The sequence below is a fragment of the Sinocyclocheilus anshuiensis genome, unplaced genomic scaffold (genome assembly GCF_001515605.1).
Source record: "Sinocyclocheilus anshuiensis isolate Anshui unplaced genomic scaffold, SAMN03320099.WGS_v1.1 scaffold626, whole genome shotgun sequence".
Classification (NCBI taxonomy): Eukaryota; Metazoa; Chordata; class Actinopteri; order Cypriniformes; family Cyprinidae; genus Sinocyclocheilus; species Sinocyclocheilus anshuiensis.
The window spans coordinates 418518-440883 of NW_015544167.1; the positions used below are offsets into that span (position 1 = coordinate 418518).

Sequence of the window (22366 nt, forward strand, 5' to 3'; positions counted from 1 at the left end):
CACACACTTTGACTTTGACCAACATCACAATCACTACAAAGGGGAGGAAATAACAGACAATAGTAAGAAAAAACAAACAATCAAACAAACAAAAGCAATGTAAATACACAACAAAATCCATAAAGATACAACACGAGATGTTTCATCTTTTAAAATTGTACACAACACACATTTTGATTCAAAAAAACAGATGGGTTAGTAAGGGTGAGGTTGGGAAATTATTGTTTTGCCCACCAACCAGAGCAACTAATGAATGTCCCATACTACCAGTCTTATATATATATATATATATATATATATATTGTATAAAAAAGTATATACATAGTTTACACAGTTCATATATTCTGATATATGTATGAACTATTATAAATGCAGTACAATTAAATTATATAATAAAATAAAAAATAAACATTTTTAATGTTGCAAAATGTTCGAATCGAGCGCAGGCAGAATCCCGTAAATAGTGGCGGAGCTTGTCTTTTCAATATGTGGGTGCATGTGAGCGCCTGGGTTAGGTGTGAGCTTCAGTGATTGGGTTAGGCCTATATCAAACAGCTGCAGGAGGAAACTGATGGGAAATGGCCCAAAATTGTCATGATATATTTATTTAGCTAAAGGTATTCTTTATGAGGAATGTACAAAATACCAAGCTGGTTCCAAGTGGACACTTAAATAATAATAATAATAACAGTAGTAGTAAAAAAGTAACAATACCACTCCAGTATTTCTGTAGCTTCTGTAATAGCAACAGTGGTGAACACTTCAACTATTTTCTAGAATTGTTGACTTTAGTCACCAATATGGAATTGTAAAATAAAATATTTCTCACATAATCTTTTTCCTAGTCCATTAAAGGAATAGTTCAAAATGAAACATTGCTGAAAATGTATTCACACTCAGGCCACCCAAGTGTTTATAGTTAGTTGAGTTTGTTTCTTTATCAGATATTTGGATAAATGTAGCATTCCATCAGTGTCTCATCAATGGATGCTCTGCAGTGAATGGGTGCCGTCAGAATGAGAGTCCAAAAAGCTGATAAAAACAACACAATAATTCAAAGGTAATCCACACCACTCCAGTAAACAAATCCATTATCAACACATTTTTACTTTGAATCATTGCTTCTGGCCAAAATAGTCCATAATAATCCATAATAACGCTTCCTTCAGTGGAACAAGTCAATCTCCTGTTCTCTCTCACATATTTGTTTAGAACTGGTTTGGCTTGTAAACACTGTTCAGACGAAATCAGTTCCCTTTCATGGGAACTTCGAACTGCGTCCTCTAGGGGTCGCTATGGGGAACGCCTCGTCGTGACCCGTGTCTGAAGCATACATTGAAAAAAAAAAACATCAACTCGTTGGCCGCCGACAGCCATGACGTCACTACCGGTGCGATTATAGTATAAATAGGCGCCGGGAGCACACATCATTCTCTTCTTCGTCTTCATTGACTGTTCTGTTTGAAGCGTGCATTTCCAAGGAAAAAGTAAGAGCTATTTCTATTCATTATGGCGAGCACTAGCAGAGCATTTAGAAGGTGTGTGCGTCCGTGTCAGGGAACCATGGTTACATAAGTAACCTGAGACGTTTTTCATCAGAGAAAGCAATATTATGGACAGAGGACTATTTTAGCTGGAAGGAAAAAATAAATGTCTTGATGACAACAAAGATTTGTTTCTCACAAACACGCAGCTTTTGGCTTCACAATATGTTAATTATGGACTGGAGTGGTGTGGATTATTTGTTGATTATTGTGATGTTGATCAGCTGTTTATCAGCTGTTTGGACTCTCATTCTGACGGCACCCATTCACTGCAGTGGGTCCATTGGTGAGACACTGATGGAATGCTACATTTTTATAAAGACAAGTACTAAGCAAAAATCAAGCACCACTGAAAATTTAAACAAACAGCCAATCAGAAATGTCTCTTCTTCAAAATATCTTCTTCTCTTCAAAATATAATCAAATATTTTATTGCAAGTAGGTGCTAAGGTACTAAGCAATTCTGGTCAAAGGCCAGTCATAGGCATTACAGTGGCTTGCATATACGGAAAAATAACCTCTTTGGCAGGTTGCAGGTATTAATTTCCCACCTTGGTTAAAGTGCAAAAATAAATAAATAAATAAACACACACACACACACACACACACACACATATGAAAACAGAAGAAAAGGAAATCTTGCTGTAATATCAATGTAATATTGAGCATTTGTCTCATTATTATACTGCCTATTTCTGTTTTTAAACTGTATACCATTCTAAAACACTAAACACACTAAATGATTGAATCTCACAAAACAGTCCACAGCATTTCTTGGTCATATTCAGATATTTAAAATGAAAAAAAAAAAAAGAAGAAAAGAAAAAAAAAATCAATTGCAGCATTCTTTCTATTTTTGTTTATCATATTTTTAATGTATAAAGGTTTCTAAACTGCATAAAATTGCATTAAAAAACTTTCTTACACTTTGTGTGTGTGTGTGTGTGTGTACACACACACACACACACACACACACACACACACATATGAAAACAGAAGAAAAGGAAATCTTGCTGTAATATCAATGTAATATTGAGCATTTGTCTCATTATTATACTGCCTATTTCTGTTTTTAAACTGTATACCATTCTAAAACACTAAACACACTAAATGATTGAATCTCACAAAACAGTCCACAGCATTTCTTGGTCATATTCAGATATTTAAAATGAAAAAAAAAAAAAGAAGAAAAGAAAAAAAAAATCAATTGCAGCATTCTTTCTATTTTTGTTTATCATATTTTTAATGTATAAAGGTTTCTAAACTGCATAAAATTGCATTAAAAAACTTTCTTACACTTTGTGTGTGTGTGTGTGTGTGTGTGTGTAATAAGCCGTAATGTACAATGTTTTAAACAAACAAACAAACAAATAAACATCCAGATGTATTGTGGTATAAAGAATGTGGGGGGAATGTGGTTAAATCTTGATGGTCCAAAAAATAATATATATCTTATTATTTTTTATTAATTACTTTTATTCAGAAAGGATGATGCATCAAATTGATCTGACTTTCTATTTAAAAAAAACTGTAATAAATAAATTAACCAAGAATCATGAAAAAAAGTATTAAGCAGCACTACTGAAAATTAAGTTTCCCATTACATCAATTACATTTTAAATTATATTGAATTATCAGATAGAAAACTGTTATAATATTTCACAATATTATTGTTGTAACTGTATTTTTTATCAAATAAAAGCAGCCTTGGTCAGCTTCTTTTGCATAGTGGTGCAAAGGAAATCTGACCTGGACATTTCAAATTTGTGAGTTTCAACCCAAATGGCCGTTTATCATCACACTTTTAGAGGTGTGATGATATTTGGGCGCCCCTGTGTGCCCGCACAACAGAGACTGTACAGCACTGTACGCACCTTCCCACGAACTCCCTGACTGGCCCATGAGGAGCCGATCGTGATGCCCATAATAATTAAGCAGATACAGACAACACAACGGAGGAGCTGCAGAGAGACGGAGACTGTGTAACCAGCAGAGACATGCACATACACGCTCACACATGAGGGACACTGATGGACGGGGCACGTTTCTGTGATGTCTGGGGCCCTGTGATGTCTATAATGCGATTGGTGCTGGTCCTAATGATGGAGTTTCTAGGCTTAATGAGTATGTGGTGAAGGACTGGAAGACTAAAAAGAAAAGAAAATTTCTACAAATAAATGGATGAACAAATGTCTATTTGCAAATGACAAAATGCTACTGAACCTGAGCCGGCTCAGGAGACAAGCTGACAAACTCCCTCTCTGAAGCCTCAGTTGTCATCTCACATGTTTTGATGTAGAAGTAGTTAGTTAGTTAGTTTTTTTATTTTATTTTTCTGACTAGGAATAAATAGGAATAGTTCTCCCAAAAATGAAAATTCTATTCTATCATTTAATCACCCATGTTGTTCCAAATCGGTATTATTTCACATATCTAATGGAGACAGGCAGTGATGTTGGCAGTCATATTTATGCCAACTGTGTGAAAATGTGCCTTTGTCTCTTTGGTGTGGATTTGTGCAGAGAAGAATTGTTCTGGATTTAACCATTTTGAAATGTGAAAAATAGCATAGGGCCTAAATGAGGCAAATGAACCAGGTTTTTGATACTTTCATGGGGGTTTGTGCCTTTTTTTCTTTTCTTTTTTTTTTTAGCTTTTTTAAGGTTTTGTTCTTTGTATGTGCTGGAAAAGAGCAACCTCATTTCGAAAGACGTGAGTGAGAAAATGTTGACAGACTGTTCATCTTTGGTTGAAATATCGATAAGCTTTTGAAATAAACAGTGTCGTTTGGTTTAAAGGGATTGTTCACCAAAAATGAAAATTCGACCACACTTTATTTTAAGGTCTCACTAATTCTCACTAATAACTATCTATTAACTATGACTTTTGCCTTAATAAACTAGCGAGTGTAGTGAGTGACCTGGCACGTGACGACAGACACGAAAACTACAAAGGGACGCTGGTACACAATAGAGATAGCTTTTGATAGGTCGAAGCAAGTCGCTTTCGGTCATACCGAGGTGTGGCAAAGAGACGCAGCGTCTCGTTCCCTTCTCGGGGAACATTTTGGTTACGTATTGTAACCCTCGTTCCCTGAAGGAGGGAACGGAGACGTCACGTCGGTGATCAATGAATTGGGAATCTCGCAAGAGAGACCAATCTACTTTGAGTGTAAACTAAACGAGCCAATGCACATTAGCATGTGATGATTGCATCCAGCTGCCGCTGATCGCAGCGTGAGTATAAATAGGCAGCAGGTGCAACTCACACTCAGGTTTTCGCTGAGGTGACCCGGCTACTCAGCGGTGGTACAGCAGCTGTGGCGACGGGACGTAACCACAATACGTAACCGAGACGTTCCCTTTCAGTCAGTCACTTTCGACGTCACGTCGGTGACCGACGAATTGGGAATCCCTATCAAAGCGCCACGGATGCTGCCCCATCTAGTGTCCTGTGCGAGCCTCCTGTGCCCTTTTGAGTATAGGCCAGGGCTCGTAGCAGGAAGGCCAGTCACTGTTTGTCTTAGCACTGGGAAAACGTACCCGTTCCACTTGGAAAAGGAACGTTGCGGAAGCCCCATCCTTCCCGAAGGAGGTTTCGGAAGCACTTACACATATGGAAACCCGTTTAGGTGCATATGGAAGATTTAGAGGTGATTGCAACCCTCTTGGGAAATGGCAAAAGTCTGCCGGCGAAACATGGGCTCTGAGCTATACCGTGGAATTTACACTGACTTTACACAGCATCTGTGCGAGAAGGCTCACTGGGGGAAACTCATATTTGCGCAGTCCCCGCGGCCAGCTGTGTGCCAGTGTGTCCGTGCCAAGTGTTCCCTCAGTCAGGGAGTAGAACAGCTGGTAATGAGAGGTTTCTGGAGAGGCAAACAGGTCTACCTGAGCGGCTCCGAAACGTCTCCAAATCAGCTGGACCATCTGGGGATGGAGTCTCCATTCTCCTGGAAGCGCCGCTCATGACAGCTCGTCGGCCGCATGGTTGAGCAGACCCAGAATATGAATGGCATGAAGCGACCTCAGATGCTTCTGACTCCAAAGGAGGAGGTGGTGGGCGAGTTGGGACATACGACGGGAGTGCAGACAACCTTGGCAGTTGATGTACGCAACAGTCGCAGTGTTGTCCATCCGGACCAGTACGTGCTTGCCTCGTAAGCTCCCTTTGAGACGATTAAAGGCAAGACGAACTGCTAACAACTCTAGGCAATTGATTTGCCACTGCAGAGACTGCTTGGACCCGGTGAGTGCCACGCTGCCACGCCCCACTTGGGACTCAGCCATGGAGCCAGTGCTGAAGCGGTCTCTTATGAAGTAGCCCCAGTGGTGTGACTGCCGCTTCAGCTGCCATATGCCCCAGGAGCCTCTGAAATTGCTTCAGTGGGACCGCTGTCCTTCCCTTGAACGAATTCAAGCTGTTCAACACTGACTGAGCATGTTCCTCTGTGAGGCGTGCTGTCTGTTCGACCGAATCTAACTCCATACCAAGAAAAGAGATCCTCTGCGTTGAGGAGAGTTTGCTCTTTTCCCAGTTGACCCAAAGACCCAACGGGCTGAGGTGCCTGAGCACCAGGTCCCTGTGCTCGCACAACTGACCCCGAGACTGTGCTAGTAGGAGCCAGTCATCAAGGTAGTTGAGGATGTGAATACCCCACTCTCTCAGGAGAACAAGAGCCCCCTCTGCAACTCCATGGTTCCATGGTTGGGCAGAGGGTGCATTAGTAGGGCCTTTGATAGCACTCTCGAACCGCCCATTGCTGCCCGCTGGCGACAGAGGAGAATGAGTGAGATACAGAACTGGCCCGTCCACAACTCTCCGTGCCCTCTTGAGACCCAGAGATAGAGGAAACGCAGAGCGATCGGGGGAAATGCGTACAGGCATAGCCTTGGCCACGTCTGTACCATGGCATCCCCAGTGGAGCTGGATGTGTGAGAGAAAATGTGTCTCCATTCCCCGGGCCTCAGCCCCTGCCTCAACAGGATGTCCGCTCCTGAGTTTTGCTCCCCGTGGACATACATTACTCTCAGAAACAACAGCTTCCCCCGGGGACCACAGGAGGATCTGATACACCAGACTGCAAAGAGGGCGCAATCTCAGATCCCCCGGTGATTTATATAAGAGACCACCGACATATTGTCCGATCGAATCAGGACATGGTGGCCCCCGAGGTCTGCGAGAAAGCTCCTCAGAGCTTTGTATACTGGCAACATCTCCAGGCAATTTATGTGCCACTAAAGATGATGGCCCCCCCAATGACCTCTCATGAAGCGGCCTTCCATGACTGTGCCCTGTCTGTCAAAATTAATTTCGACAAGTGTCGACAAGACGCCCCCAACACTTGGTCCTGGACAGAAACCAAGGCTTCTTCCATATGACTACAGCATGAAGCCATCTGCGTGTGACTTTGAACATATGGAATGGATTTCCCCTCGGGGTAAACCCCTTGGTTTTCAACCACCACCGCAGGGGTCTCATGTGCAGAAGGCCAAAAGGTATCACGTTGGACGCAGCTGCCATGAGGCCCAGCACCCTCTGAAAATGCTTCACATGGCCTAGCTTTATCCTAGATGGTCTCGACACATGCAGGAGACAACCGTGCCCACATCATAGTTGAATCCCATACCACCCCCAGGAACGTAGTACTCTGGGAAGGTGTCAACACACTCTTTTTTGTGTTGAGTCTCAACCCCAGATGTTTTATATGGCCAAGGACAACATCTCGATGACGAACCGCCATATCATAAGACTGGGCCAATATGAGCCAGTCATCGATGTAAATCAATACACGGATGCCCTGGAGCTGCATCCATGCATTTGGTGAATGTGCGAGGGGAGAGAGCTAGTCCAAACGGAATAACCCAATGTTGGAAAGCCTCGCCCCCAAAAGCGAACCTCATGAACTTCCTGTGAACAGGAAGGATGGAAATGTAAAAGTACGCATCTTTTAGGTCCATCATGATAAACCAGTCCTCGGATTTGTTTTGACTCACAATAATAGGAATCGTTTGCATCTTGAACCTGAATCTCTTCAGAGAATGGTTCAGATTCCGCAGATCTATGATGGGACGCAACCCCCAATCCTTCTTTGGAACTATGAAGTACCGGCTGTAGAACCCGGACTCCCACTCGGGAGGAGGAAAGCGTTCTATGGCCTCCTTCACCAAGAGGGAGTGCACTTCCTGTTCCAGCACCCGATCCTGCTCTGGGTCAGACCACCCCATTGAACTTCGGTGGGCAAGACCCGAATTGAAGTCTGTAACCTCTTACTACAGTGTGCAGGACCCACTGAGACATTTTCAGAAACTCTTTTCATACTTCTAAGTGATCTACTAGGGGAATTAGCCTCTCGAGGCCAGCCTCGGGACCCAAGCCACGGGGAGCACGAGCCTGGCCAGATTAATTGAAGCAGTAAACACAAAGACTGTTTGTGTCCCTCCCGTGATGTATCTAGGGCAGGGAGGTACACACCGCTTAAAATTATTTATTTATTGTTTCTAACTATCAGAGTCACTCCTGACTTTGACAAACAACACCAAGGACAGACAGTTCACAATGAGGGCTTGCTGAAGGGCAAAAAGCTATCTCTATTGTGTACTGGCATCCTTTTGTAGTTTCCATGTCTGTCGTCACATGCCACATCACTTGCTACATCATGAAGCAACACCAATCAGGATTGGATTAATTTCACACATGCTTCAGACGCTTGCACAGTGAAGGTGTTCCCCAAAGTGTCATCATATAATGCAGCTCGAGTTCCCTCGAAGGGGAACAGTGTCTTAAAGATATTTCCTTGAACATATTGTGTGAAACCTGAAGCAGATTTTCAGGCATCACACAGATCAATTTAGAAATTGGAAATACATGACTCTGCCTACATTTCTGCAAAAATGCAAACACACATATACATACATTTCACTGAAGTTTCTAGTTGAAACGAAAACACTAGTGGCAGTAAAATGCCAAAAACAAAGTCCCTTTTCAAACAAATTATAATTATGGGACAGATTATTGATTAATAAACACTTGTTTTTGCAGTGTTCCTGGCACAATACTGTCTTATGACCTTAAAATACTTTTACCACAGTGCATGATTTGAAATAATGAATACATAATGAATACATTTTAAGCATTTTGCATCACATAACCCGCTCCATATGAGTAAATTTTTGGATGACATTTCATTTACAAACTGCTTTGATACATACAACAACCAATATAAAAATAAATTAATTAATTAAAAAAAAATGTTGCCACAGTCAGGTGTAACTGTTTTGAAGAAAACACGCCTGTAGTGCCAGTCACTAGACATTTCACTTTAAAACTTGCTGTGGTATATGCTAAAGCTACAAGCGACACAATATCAGTTTGCAAGCATGAAACTGGGTTGTTTAGTAAACCTGCATCTGCAATGGAGAAAAAAATATATGGCTTATAGTGCTTCTTGTGGACGCGTCACCTGAAAAGTGCAGCAAACTGTATTATAAAGCAACATATTTCAGGTTCATGTGGAGTCACGTAGAGGCAAAGTCACATATTTCCAATGAGCCTGAGTTGGAATTTACAGAGAAAAAGGTTACTCCCATTGCGAGTTTTACTTAAAAACGCACTGAGGGACAGGTGGAAGTTATTTTCTGTGACATTATACCACAAATGCTGTCAATAGCACTTAGCTACTATTGAACTCAGAACATACCTTTAAAGAACCAAACAAGGCCCAAGAGCCTCACGTCGACTACCAAAGATGCATTATTGACCATTACCAAAGAGCTGGTTGGCTATTGCCTTACTTCATTTGATTAAAACTCTCAGTTTAAAAGTCAGATTTTGCAAACTACGTCTCATTTGCTGCAGATGTTTTGAGTGCACTTGTAGGACATTGAGCTGAGCTGCAGTGGCATGATTGAGCGCTGGGATTTTGGGGATTTAGAGTTCTTCTCCCAATCTGATCTGGTCTGAGTGGGTGGGCGATCATTGGTATTAATTTATTAACATGAAAATCCCAATTGCAAGACCAGCTTTAATCAGTGGAAAACCACAAGAGCAGGCAGACAAGAAAGCCAAATAAGAAGGGCACAAGTGTGACATTAAAATAAGGGAGATTAGCGAAAAGGGCGGTATTCAATTAAAAAGGTCAGAGGGATTGTAAGTCATTGCAGATAAAACTCACACACATCTCATCACATCTCTTCAAATATTTACATATGTATTGACAATGGGTGAATTTCATGAAAATACTCTTTATATAAAAGATATATTAAAGCTTTAACTTTTTTCAGTTTTCTTTTTAATTTTAGTTCGTTTTATATATTTTGTTATAGGCTTTTGTCATTTTTTATCATTTTTTAAACATTTCTATATAACTGTAATTTTATTTTCATTTCTGTTTTATTTTCTGTAATTTTTGTGCTTCATCTTATTTATTTCATTTAGTTGCCAAGGCAACATTTCTATTTTTTAAGTTTTTTTTCATCTAATATGTATATTTTATCTAGCTTTTTTTAAATAGTTTGAATTTTAGTTAAAAATAAGGACTTCTTTCTTTTTTCTTTTTTTCTATATTATTCTTATTCTTATTATTTGATTTGGGGGTGATGTGTGACCTGGAAATTTATTTATTTATTTTTAAATTCAACCTATTTTATTTACTATTACTCAAGAAGAAGAAAAAAAGATAATATGTGACAGAATGGTATGAGCAAAGGTATATCAATAATGAGTGAGAGAAATGGCATATCATTGTGTATATGCTACAGACAGATCGTAGTGTCTGTGGATGGAGAAATGAGTGTGTGAGACATGTTTGATGAAGATGTTTCAGGAGTTTTAGTTGTCGTCTTACCCATCTTAGACTTCCCGTCCTCGTACTTCGTACGCTGTAGTACATGATGTACTATTCTGCTTCTGGTTGAGTTTGAGAAAAACGTCTCTCTGTTGTTGATGGTAAAACTACAAGAAAACAAAGTACATTGTTTTAATACACAAATGTGCTGTAAGTTGCATGTACGAAACTGAATACAGTAAATATAAATACACCACAGCAGCCTAGAGATCAGTATTTAAAGCTTTAGTATGTCAGTGTAAATAATAAATTAGAGAGGATCACAGCTGACCCAACACATAAAGCTCAGAGCAGATTGTGTGTCTTACTACACCCAGCTATCTCAGCACCGAGACAAATTCATATATTAAAGATGGGCTTCCTTCCTAAATGAAATTAATGATATTAAGTGTCCCCAAAAGGCAAAGATTGTGTTCTTCCTAGCTATCACTTTCCCTAGAGACAGTAGGAGACCTTTAGGCGCTGTCAGTTGCCCCTTCCTGCCTTACATTTGCTCCATTCGTTCCATGGTTTTGCAGGCTTTTCATCCCCCTCCCTTTGTGTCGGCGGATCTTGAGAAGCTTAACTTACTGTGCTCTGTTGGGGCCCTCGACACTTATCAAGTCAAGTCAAGTCAAGTCTGCTTTATTGTCAATTCTTCCACATACAAAGCCCTCTGCCGCGGGTCTTACCTCCCTTGACGCGAGCTCTGTCTGCTCGATAGCATGTCAGCTGATCGAGATGAATAGCGCAGTCCGGAACGCTGTTGTTGAGCCATGTTTCCGTGAACACAAAAACACAACAGTCTCTTACAGTCCTCTGAGTTGAGCGTAGTAGTCAGATGTAGTCCAGTTTATTGTCCAAAGAGCGTACGTTAGCCAGTACGATGGTGGGGATAGCTGGCTTGTGTGGGTTAGCCGCTAGCCTAGCCCGGATACCTCCGCGCTTACCCCTCTTCTGCTTCCTCTCACGCCGCTTGTGGCGCCTCCGCTGTGGGCGAGATGCAGTAGTGGGGGTCGGTGATGGTGTGGGCCTCCGGAGCAGACCGAGATCCCAAAGCTCTTCGGCGTGCGCAGAGTTTAACTCTAAAAATGTGGTTCTGCCGACATCGAGCAGAAACTCACGACTGTATGCGCGCTTAGAGACAGATAGACGCGACGAGTACGTACAAAAACACTGCGACTCACAAGACAAAAAACACAAAAACACCTTTCTGTCGGGAGAGAGAGAAGCCGCAGCGTGTGAACGCGCCGCCATCCTTGGGTAGAACATCCTTATGTTAGAAGAACATCTCACTGATGAAAAACTGACCAGCTATCGGTATGCTTCGGGACCCCCAAGAAGGGGTCCCCAGCCTCTAAATAGACCATTAGCATATGGATTGTGGAAGCGATATGTAATCCATATGAGGTGCGGGACATGCCTTCACCTCTAGTGGTAAAGGCTCATTCCATCAGAAGTATGGCAACTTCAAAACCTTTTATATTTGAAAAGATTTTAAAGTCTGGACCGGCCTTCTACAACAGACTGCCGAGTGCTTTCGTCCTTAGTCATGCCAAGACAGTTTCATACCAGGACAGGCATTTCTCAGTATATGCCGGAGTAGGCATTTTGTTCCCCATAGTGTAATCATTTGGATGCAGTGTGAGTTCCCTCAAAAGGGAATGTCTCAGTTCACGACTGTAACAACGGTTCCCTGAGAAGGTAACAAGATGCTGTGTCCTCTTGCCATACCTACTGCATGCCTAAGAGTTATTTGCTTCAGCCTATCAGAAGCTAGGCAGTGTGGGGGAAAGTTACTTTTAAAAGTAATGCATTACAATATTGCGTTACTCCATAAAAAGTAACTAATTCCACTTTTTATGGAAAGTAATTCATTACATTAGTTTTGCATTACTTTTGTCACCTGAACTGGGCTTGCTTATTTATTTTTAATAAAAAAATTAAAATAAAAAAAGTTCTAATTTTGGCAACTGTAAAGGCCCTTTCACATAAAAAAAGTGAAATTAATAAGCATTAGGCTAAAGAAAGTGCCTCTGCCTCTGCACTTCACACAAAATTTCTCCCAACAAGGGGACAGGAGAGGTGTCAGTGAATAAATGGGAAAACAAAGTAACTGGCATTATTTTATTTTCTTGTAAATTTAAAGTAATGCATTACTGTACTAGTTACTTGGGAAAAGTAATCTTATTACATAACTTGCATTATGTAATGCATTAACCACAATACTGTTTGCGGGAATACTATATAGCTTCCACACCATCACACGCCATGTGTGACGCATCACCAAATGATGTTTTATTAACAAGGTTCGGGAGGAGCACGATCAGATAATCAACCAATTCGGCTCAGGTGGAACTCGTTCAGTTAATCAGCTTAACTAGCACAATACGTTTACCTCTGTCCCACGACAGTTTTCCGGTATCCCTCCTCCACCCCAACTCCTCAGTATTAAACTATTCTCATCCCATATTAGGGATGGGGGGAGTTCTCTGAGTTTGGGCTATATTCCGAGCTCGGAGCCCTCCCTCAGAACAGCATGCCAAATATACATACTATTTGCTCAATCCAATTATATGTAAGTGCGAACTCGTGAATCAGGATTGGAGTAGTTGCACACGTGTTTCAGACACAGTCACGCAAAGGTATTCCCCATAGTGTCATCATTTGGACGCAGTGCCTCGTTCCCATCTCAGGGAATTTTAAAACTCAAAAGTAAAACTTTATCACAAATTAGATTACAAACAAATGCAAATTTAGGAAATGTGCTCTAAATACACATTTGACGTTGCAAAAGTTGAAGTACTAAAATTTAAATAAATAAATAAATAAATAAAAAATTAACCCTGAAATAAAATGAAATCTAAATAGAATTTTTTTTTAAATCGTATTTTAATCAAAATGACAAGCACAACAAAATTACTAAAAACTAAAATTAAATAAGAAAAAATGAAAAAATGCAAAAGCTAAATCAAAATATTTATAATTATAAAAGTATAAATAAGACTAAATAATATATGCAAAAAAAATAATTCAATTCTATTTTTTAGTAATATGACATTTTTGAAAGGTTTCATAAAACTCAGTCTTCTGCTACTGTGGGGGAAAAGAAAAAAAACATCTGTATTACTCGTTTTTTTTTTTTGTTTGTTTTTTTTTTGACACTGCAGTGCATTAGAAAGATATCTGCAGAGAGTGTTTCAAGTTGTTGTTCAGGTTAAACCCTACTTGCCCTCTTGCAACATGTCTGTGCATACAAAACCTCTGGCCGGCCTCAAATAAACCCTTCCTAACAGCACTTACTTACATGCATTTACACTGATCTCTGATCTGTAAAGTAAACGTCAGCAACCAATGACTCATACATTCACAAACAGTCATCAGGCTCAAGTACATCAAGAACATGGTCTGAAAGTGCCTCCATCATAAAATCTGCTCTAAAAGGGTCAGCTGAGGCTAAAATCTGTGGTGGATTCTGAAGTCCCTTGAGCTCATTGCTGGATGAAGGTTGCGAGATTGTGGTTCCAGCCTCAGTTAGCAAACCATGGCTGAAATGTATATGAGGCCATGGCTATTTAATTGCAGTATCATATTCCCAGATAACAAAAGGTGCAGAGCAATGACATTTTTTGTTCTGTATACATCAAATATATGATATTATCTGAGAAGACGTGAAATTTAATTATAACAAGGTCATGGTAGAGGGACATACTGGTGCATTCTGGCCCTGCTGAAGGGGGCAGTGTAGCAGTCGGTTTCCTCCAGGTCTGGTAACGCCTCTTTATCCAGTTTCATGGGGTTTCTGGGCAGCCAGCTCTTCAGCTGACAAAATCTCAACTGAAATCGGCTGTAGACATAACGTTTGCATTAGCATTTGTCAAAAATAAGGTACAACAAGCAGACAAAAAATAACTCCAACGAGCAGAGTTGTTAATCATAGTTTCTTCATTTCACTCACAGTCACTTCTAGAATTGAATTCTTTTCTGATGCAAATTAAATCAAGCCTGATTAAATCAGAGGTGATTTTGTGCCCTGAGATGCACAACAAATATCGGGCTAATTAACTCTATAAAATGTGTATTCCCCACAGCAAAGTCTGACTCAAATTAAATTTCAAGAAAATTAACAAAATTGAGATGCTGAAGATGTTTTTGACTTTAATGCAAAAGAAAAAAAATCATTAACTATCAGTCAAATATGTGGAAACACAGACCGGTAACAGTCCTACCTGCCCATAGTTTTTTTCTTCCAGTCTGTGAAGTAACACTTTTTCCTATAAAAAAATAGATATCATATGGTCACAGTGCATTCACATACAGTACAGTATGAAGTATGGTGACAGTAATCTCTACCTGAAGGGCATTCTAATGTTCATCTGCTCAGCATATTTACACAGCGTGTCCCACGGTGCATGAATCTTCACAAACATGATATCACTGTTGGTTAATGAGGGCTGTCAAAGTGAAAAACAAATCATTATCGGCATATATATTCAATTAATATGACATGGTTTTTGAGCAGACTGTTTTCAAAAATGTACTAATCATATAAATAACATGTATATGAAATTATATATTTTTTAAATATATCTGGTTTAAATTTCTATTCATTTTATATGATGTTTGTAATTTTTACAACCCTAAATAAAATTTTTACATACAAATTTTAAATAAAATTATTTATTTTTTTAGCAATAAGCATTAATGGGATCATATGATGTGATTTCATGTTGTCCTTTGTCTTTGGAGTGTTAAAAGCTGTTTGTGCATACAGAAGATCCGTAAAGTCGCAAAGATTAAAGTCTCAAACCCAAGGAGATATTCTTTATAAAAGTGAACGCTCAGCCACGCCTTCCTAAAACGCCTCTTTCAAACACGCCCCCACATGTCTACGTCACTGTGTGGGAAGATTTGCATAACACCACACAAATGTTCATGCAAAGAAAGAAGGCGTAACTTTTATTCTCGCCGCCGCCGCCATGTCGTGGAGACGCTGTGTGTTTCGTTGTGAAAGCGAAACTACTTTGTTTGGTCTTCCAAAAGAGGACACAACTAGAAATCAGTGGTTAAGTTGTATTTACAACACTGTTCCAGAACAGTTCGCATTTTATGGAGGACTGTTTCCTGAACCTGGTAAGGGGCGTAACATTTCCGTCACACGCTTGAGGAATTCGGCCAATCACAACGCACTAGATCGCTGGCCAATCAGAGCACACCACGCTTTTTGAACCTTAAACCGCATAAACACATTGCATTACACCAAATACACAAAATAATGTTCTTTTTAGCAACGTCATATGACCCCTTTAAGTAAATATTTAAATTAAACAGATAAAAGGAAAAAAAAAATGCATCATATGAAAAGTTGCTGGATTGCTAGCTAAAAATCCACATATGGTTCCAAACTAGCCCCTACTAAATGATCATTTAATCTACAACCATTTGTTATCTATCCAATGTAACTATGGAAACAACGTTCTGAGCCTTTTTAATGACAACATCAATGTGAATGTAAAAAAAAACATGATATTTAGTTTGACATCCATTGGTTAAGCATCTCATTTTACTGATATCGAAAAACAGTTTTTTAAGAGTGTCAAAAATTATTTGGACTATATCTGTGTAAAGTGGCAGAACTAGGAAAAGCTGATGTTGTTACCAAGCTTGGGAAAATGTTGAAGCTTATTTTACTGCATGTTTCGACATTACAAACACACCTACAGAAGAGCTGTAGAGGTAAAAAAAAAAAAAAAGTAGTATGACTAATGCCGGAGTTGTGCTACAGTATAAAAATGGTATGACAGATCTGGGAAAATAAAAGTAGATTTGATAAAGTAGAGTTCAGGTGTTCCGATACTAATATAGAACGTCTCAGGTTACTTATATAACCATGGTTCCCTGAGTAGGGAACGAGACACTGCGTCCTCTAGGGGTCGCTATGGGGACGCCTCGTCGTGACCCGTGTCTGAAGCATACATTGAAAAAACACCAACTCGTTGGCCGGCGACAGCCATGAGAGTTACCTGAGAAAACCACACATAACTTAACACATAACTTAAATAGTGCACACAATCCTTGAGCTTTTGACTCTTGACTGACATTAGGTTTGTTCTAAAACTTATCGGCTTAAGTTGTGACGTATCAAATACTGTATACTACATTATAGTTGCTTCAAGAGAAAAATGGTTATTGTAAATATACATACATTTCTTTAAATATATATATTTTTTTATAAATTTAATTTAATTGCAAATAAAAGTCTCAATACAGTATTTGTCCAAGCTATGTATGTTTATGTTTATCAGAATATTAAATAGTAAGCGTGGCAGCATGCTAACATCTCTATGAGAATCAATCAGGAGTCAAGTCTCCTGTCTTTCCGTCACATTAGAAGTGCTATTTGTGGGCTGTGCAGAGTTGTCTATGAAGAGTTTTACTTCTGAGGTTTTATTTCAGACAGAATGCATTAGAAGGCAGCGGCCCAGACAGCAAGTCAGCTCACTTTGGAACAGAGCTAGTGTCTATTTTCTGCTGCCATTCAAAAGCTGCCAAAATAACCCTATTGTTCTATTCTGTGATCTTTCCTTGAGGGCGAAAATAATCAATCCAAACAAATGACCGTTAAAATACCACTGTCATTGTTCTGTACCTCCTTCTCCAGCATTAGACCTTCCGCCCGCAGGTTCCTCTCAAATGTGCACCTCTTCTCCACCTGAGGGCTGGATTTCTTATAGACTAATATATAGTCAATGCGCTTCTTCCCATCTCTAAACATCAATCCTGAGGGGTTTTCTAAATTGTTCCCCTGAAAAAAAGAATCAGAACATTTCTTAATTTCATTTAATTTTGTTAGAAAATATTAAACAATAGTTCTGTTCAGTTTTAGTCCTAAAACATTTAAGACATGGGTTCCCTCAAGAATTTCAAAATTCACTTTTGAGGTACGAGTGTAATTTATGTTGTAGAACAAAGTGGGAAATGCACTTCAAATAACATTTTACCACAGACCTTTTTGTATTTCTAAATCAAAAACTACTTTTCTAAAAACCCATTAGAATTTCCTGAGGGAATTTTTCAGTGTTGGCTTACAATCTGACATTATTGAATATCATCTCGATATTCTGCTGAATCAACATTTAATTGTGAGAAAGAATAAACATGTTATGTGATAAGCGCTTATAAGTGGGTGCTACTCAAGGTAAAAAAAAAATGTTACTCAAGATCTGATTTAATTCATCATCAAACACAGATCTTAAGCTGAGTTGGCAGCATATCAGCAGGTAAGAGGAGAGATGTTGTACCTGTATGGAGTCTGTGCGGGCCTCTAGCTTTGCTCTGGACACTGGTTTCTGCTGGACGTGTAATGTTTCATCTGTTTTAGGCTCAAACTCCCCCGCCTCCCTCTCTTCCATATAGACATCCTGACTAGTGTCTGTCCAAGAGAGAAACATTGGGTTTTATGAGGTCAACACGTTTAAATGAAGTGGTGATGAATATGGATGTGCAAATTGGCTCATAAAAAACAACTTTCAGATATTATTCAGTATCATGCTGAGTTAACCATTATTAATCATCTCTAGGCTGGACTACTGCAATGCTCTTCTGGCTGGACTTCCATCAAGCACAATCAAACCTCTACAAATGATTCAGAATGCAGCGCATGGCATTCATGGCTCAAAAACAAACAAACAAACAAAATCTTTACCCATGAGAAAAGATGGCATCATGAGGGTCACATACGTCTAGAGGCGTGAGATTGGGAATAGCTTTCTTGGGGCAATACAGACCTAACTGGATTTAACAGTCTGGGTTTCGATTGACAATGGGCTTTGAATTCAAGCAACGAGCCATTACATTTCTGCTAACACAAAGTTAGTGCTTTCATCACCAACATTTGTCTAATTTATCTTCTCTGTTCTGAGATCGCTGCTGACTGCTGCAGCTGGTAACCCTCATTAGCTCTACAGGTGTTTAGACAAGACAGCTTGTTCCAAGTGCTGTTCTAAGGTTCTCAGTGAAGATGCTGGAATCATTTCCAAGTGTTGACATTGCCGGACTCCTCTAAGAACAGCATTACATTTTCCCTTGAGTTTAGTACCACCCACTAATGGTCATCATTTTGATACAACACTCCTGCCAGGAGATCTTTTAGCAAAAGCACTTGACCTGATGAGGTCAACACAAAAGCAGAATGAATAATGGTTAATGAGATGGTCCTTTCTAAGCCAGCTGATTTTCATAGTTATTCTGTGCCTTTAGTCCACATGCATACAGAGAAATTTAAGGTCTGCCTTTTGTAGTGACAGTTCTAAGAACAACAGTAGAACTAAACCGTTACCTGAGTGACAATAGGTGATGGTTTGGATCTGATTCATTTCACTGGCCATGATATTCTGCTAATGTATGCAGCCCTAGAAATATGTGACCTGCATACTGTCATTTTTGCTCATGGGCACTCAGTTATGGAAATATTTATCTTGTGACACTCTTAAACTATTACTAAACTATTACTGAAATGTGATTACAGCCTTGGAACATATAGTTTGTGTCTTCGGAGGCAGTAGTTCCCTGCCGTTCTCTAGCCAGTTCTCCACGCAATACAGTTTTGGACCGTGGCATCCGACTCCTCTTCACAGCATGGGGTACCACCCCCCTAAGGAATATCGGGCACCAGTTTTCCAATAAGTCCCTTGGTTCTGAAGTTTGACTGTTCCCTGCTAATGAGTCACTTCACCCCACATATCTCAAGCTCTGCCTCACATCAGTAGGGTAGATGAGAGAGAGCACTTGATACCTCCCGATTATTCGGCAGCACGGAGACTTCTGCCAAATGTGTCAGCTGGGACAAATGAGATGATATGGTCTCCGGGAGTCCATGAGCTAGGTGGCCTTCAAGGTCCACACCCCAGCCTGTAAGAGAGGCATCCATCAAAATTGTTTTTCAATGACAACACTCCCCTAGTGGGACACCCTGAGCCACAGAAGAAGGGTAGGAAGGCACCTGCGCATAACCCTTAAAAAGCATCTGCTTTTGAGCCACCATTTAAATGGTCTCATATGGAGTAGGCCCAATGGAATGACTGGGGACGCTGCAGCCATGAGAGAAATAGGCTGACTGGAATATCCTAGCCTAGCTTAAAGCTGTCCACACAGGCAAGTTCGACCAGATACGAGCAGGGATAAAGTTGCCTGCATTGTGGTCGAATCCCATTGCATTCCTAGAAAAGTCTGTATTTTCTTGGAGAACGCACACTTTTCTTGGGATTCAGTCTAAGACCTAGACACCATAACTGAGTGAGAACAACATTTATATGTTGGACTGCTAAAGCCTCACACCGAGTTAAAAATAGCCAGTCGTTGAGGTAATTCTGTACATGAATGCCCTTGAGTCGCAGTGGAGCCAGAGCTGTGTCCATGCACTTCATAAAAGTAAGAGGTAACAATCTCGAAGGGAAGGTATATACGAAAGCGAACCTGAGAATTGTTTTGTCATTGGTACAATCTGAATATGAAAATAGGCATCCTTTAAACTTATCATGACAAACCAGTCTGACTGAAAATTTGGTGCCCATTATTCTCTTGAGGGAAGACAGTCCTAACAACCTCTTGTTCCCCAGTACCCTCCGAGGAGGTGTCAGGCACTACGCTCCAGCAGCCATGCAGTGCAGAAAACCCACTGGGAACTGCTGCCTCCCCATAACACAGAATGTGGCTGGTTTAATAAGATAGCCTTGAGGGCATTGAGGAAGAAAGAGCACACAATGTTATGGTGTGTCACACTCTCCCCTGAGGGGGCTTGCCCTCAGAACCCTGAACGCCTTGGCATCAGAGCTGATCTTTTCCGGCAGACCAGGAGGAAATGACAAATCTCAGGTCCAGCTTTCAATTGGACTGCTGAGAAGAACACTTTCCCTTGCTAGTGAGAGCTAGAGCCAGGTTTAACCACAGGTGCAGCTTCGTGGCAGCCATACCAGCAACTGAATGGCCAATCGTGCAGGCCGTTTTCTTTGTGGCATGGCAGAGTTCCGACAGAGCGATGATGTACTGTAGCCTGAATTAGGCCTTACCAACCATACTAGATGTAACTTTACATGTTCTGGAGGGTAATGATGGTCCTCTCCAGGGCGTGCAAAAGAAGTTGAGAGATAGTTAGCTAACATCTCTTCAACCTTAGGCATCGATGCATTCCCATGCTCTGCCAGCCCTGCGACAGATGAATAATTAGACAGGTTGATGAAGTGAGTTGAATAAGGCTTCTCCCAGGACCTTGCTAATGGCACTTTTCCACTGCGTGGTACAAGCTGGCTTGGCAACGGCACGGCTTGGCTCACTTGCTTTTCCACTGCAGTTAGTACGGCTTCAAAGTGGGTGGCAATATTGACTAGTTGCGCCGCCTCTACCGCCGTGACATCATTGTAAACGCGAGACACAAACGTGCATATAGAAAAAAATATATATACAAAAATTAAAAAGGAGATACAAACACACGACACGGGGGCCGTTCTTTTTTTATTATTATTTACATTTTTTTAAAGCAAGTCGTTTAAGTCATGCAAACGATACTGCGGTGGCTGTTGATGCTAGCAGGTTTGGTGTCTCGTGTCGCAAATCCAATGACCACTGGTAGTGACGATTCTCTCTGACTAATCAGTGATCTGCAGTGTTAACACGTTACATTTTAGTTTCGGCACGGCTCGCTTGGAACCTCGACCAGGGTGGTACTATTTAAGTGAGCCATGCCGAACCATACCGTGCCGTGGAAAAGTGCCATAACTTGTTGTGGAGATCCTGGAAGAAAGGAAGCCACCTAAGAGGAGGATGAGTGCTTTGACCTGATAGAAAACATTTGTCTAAATTAATTTGGGACACTTTCAGTTCTTCCTCAGGCCAATTCAAACTGAGTTTGTCTATGGCACAAGTTAACACATCAGTTAATCAGTGAGGTACTGTAATTGTCTCTTTATCACTATGTGTGGAAACATCACCCTGTTCAACATTTAACTTCACAGAGCAAGATGCAGCCAGTATCATGACCTCATGAAGTCTGAAAGAAATCGCAGAGTGAGCTTTCGGGTCTGCCAACATGTAAAATACTTAAGAATTAACATGAGATTGTGTTGATATTACCATATTCAACCAAAAGCTAATTGAAATACAAAGAAAAAAGTTTGCTAGTGCGTACCTGTGGGAGGAGGTGTGATGTTTGTGCAGGAGGCACTGATGTTGTGAGTGTATGTTTTGGGTTCAGGACTCAGAGGCACAGACAGGAAGTGATTGAGGTTCTGAGGATGCGTCTGACTCTGAGCCAGACACGGCAAACTGCGGCGAGACGACTTTAGCGTTTTCTCCTTCAAAATCTCACTGATACTGGTGTGCATACCTGCTGAGAGAGAAACATAGAAATACATAATTGAGACAGTGGATTAAAAATACCAACATTTACACTTTGAATATAAAAATAGATTATCTTTAGAAAGGCATTTTTCGTTCTGTTGTACATGTCTCAACAATCAGTGTCATCAGTATTTGATCCAAATACTCTGTAATGCAATATAGTACCAGTAAAACTCACTTACACTATAAAATACAAAGGTATAATGATCACATCAAGGATAACCAGTGTATTACATTTACTTAATTAAATAACTCCTGGAAGCACAGTCAGTCTTTATTGACTCACAAGGTCATCTATGGATAAAGGATTCACTAACTGCATTTCAAAACCATGTGGGCCAGATACTGTTCGATTGTTTGCAATAGTCAGAAGAAACAGAAGATGCTGTTTTGGTACACATAATAATCTCCATTAAAGGGGCCATAAACTAGCTGACATGGAAAATTTGACAACACTTTATTAGTGTTGGAGGTAACGCATTACAAGTAATGTGAGTTACATAATCAGATTACTTTTTTCAATTAACCAGTAAAGTAACGCATTACTTTTTAATTTACAAGAAAATATCTGAGTTACTTTTTCAAATAAGTAATGCCAGTT

At 40.3% G+C, this 22366-nt stretch overlaps 1 protein-coding gene across 1 annotated transcript in view; it reads right to left on the reverse strand.

The window, feature by feature from the left end:
- ano3 (anoctamin 3) overlaps positions 1 to 22366 on the reverse strand; it is a 70226-nt gene that overhangs the window by 26573 nt on the left and 21287 nt on the right. The window contains exons 2-8 of the mRNA XM_016496050.1: positions 21554 to 21754; positions 17673 to 17803; positions 17021 to 17176; positions 14725 to 14825; positions 14601 to 14645; positions 14084 to 14218; positions 10393 to 10499 (exon numbers count right to left, since the gene is read on the reverse strand). Of these exons, the coding sequence (XP_016351536.1) occupies positions 10393 to 10499; positions 14084 to 14218; positions 14601 to 14645; positions 14725 to 14825; positions 17021 to 17176; positions 17673 to 17803; positions 21554 to 21754 (876 nt within the window). The remainder of the gene's footprint in view (positions 1 to 10392; positions 10500 to 14083; positions 14219 to 14600; positions 14646 to 14724; positions 14826 to 17020; positions 17177 to 17672; positions 17804 to 21553; positions 21755 to 22366) is intronic.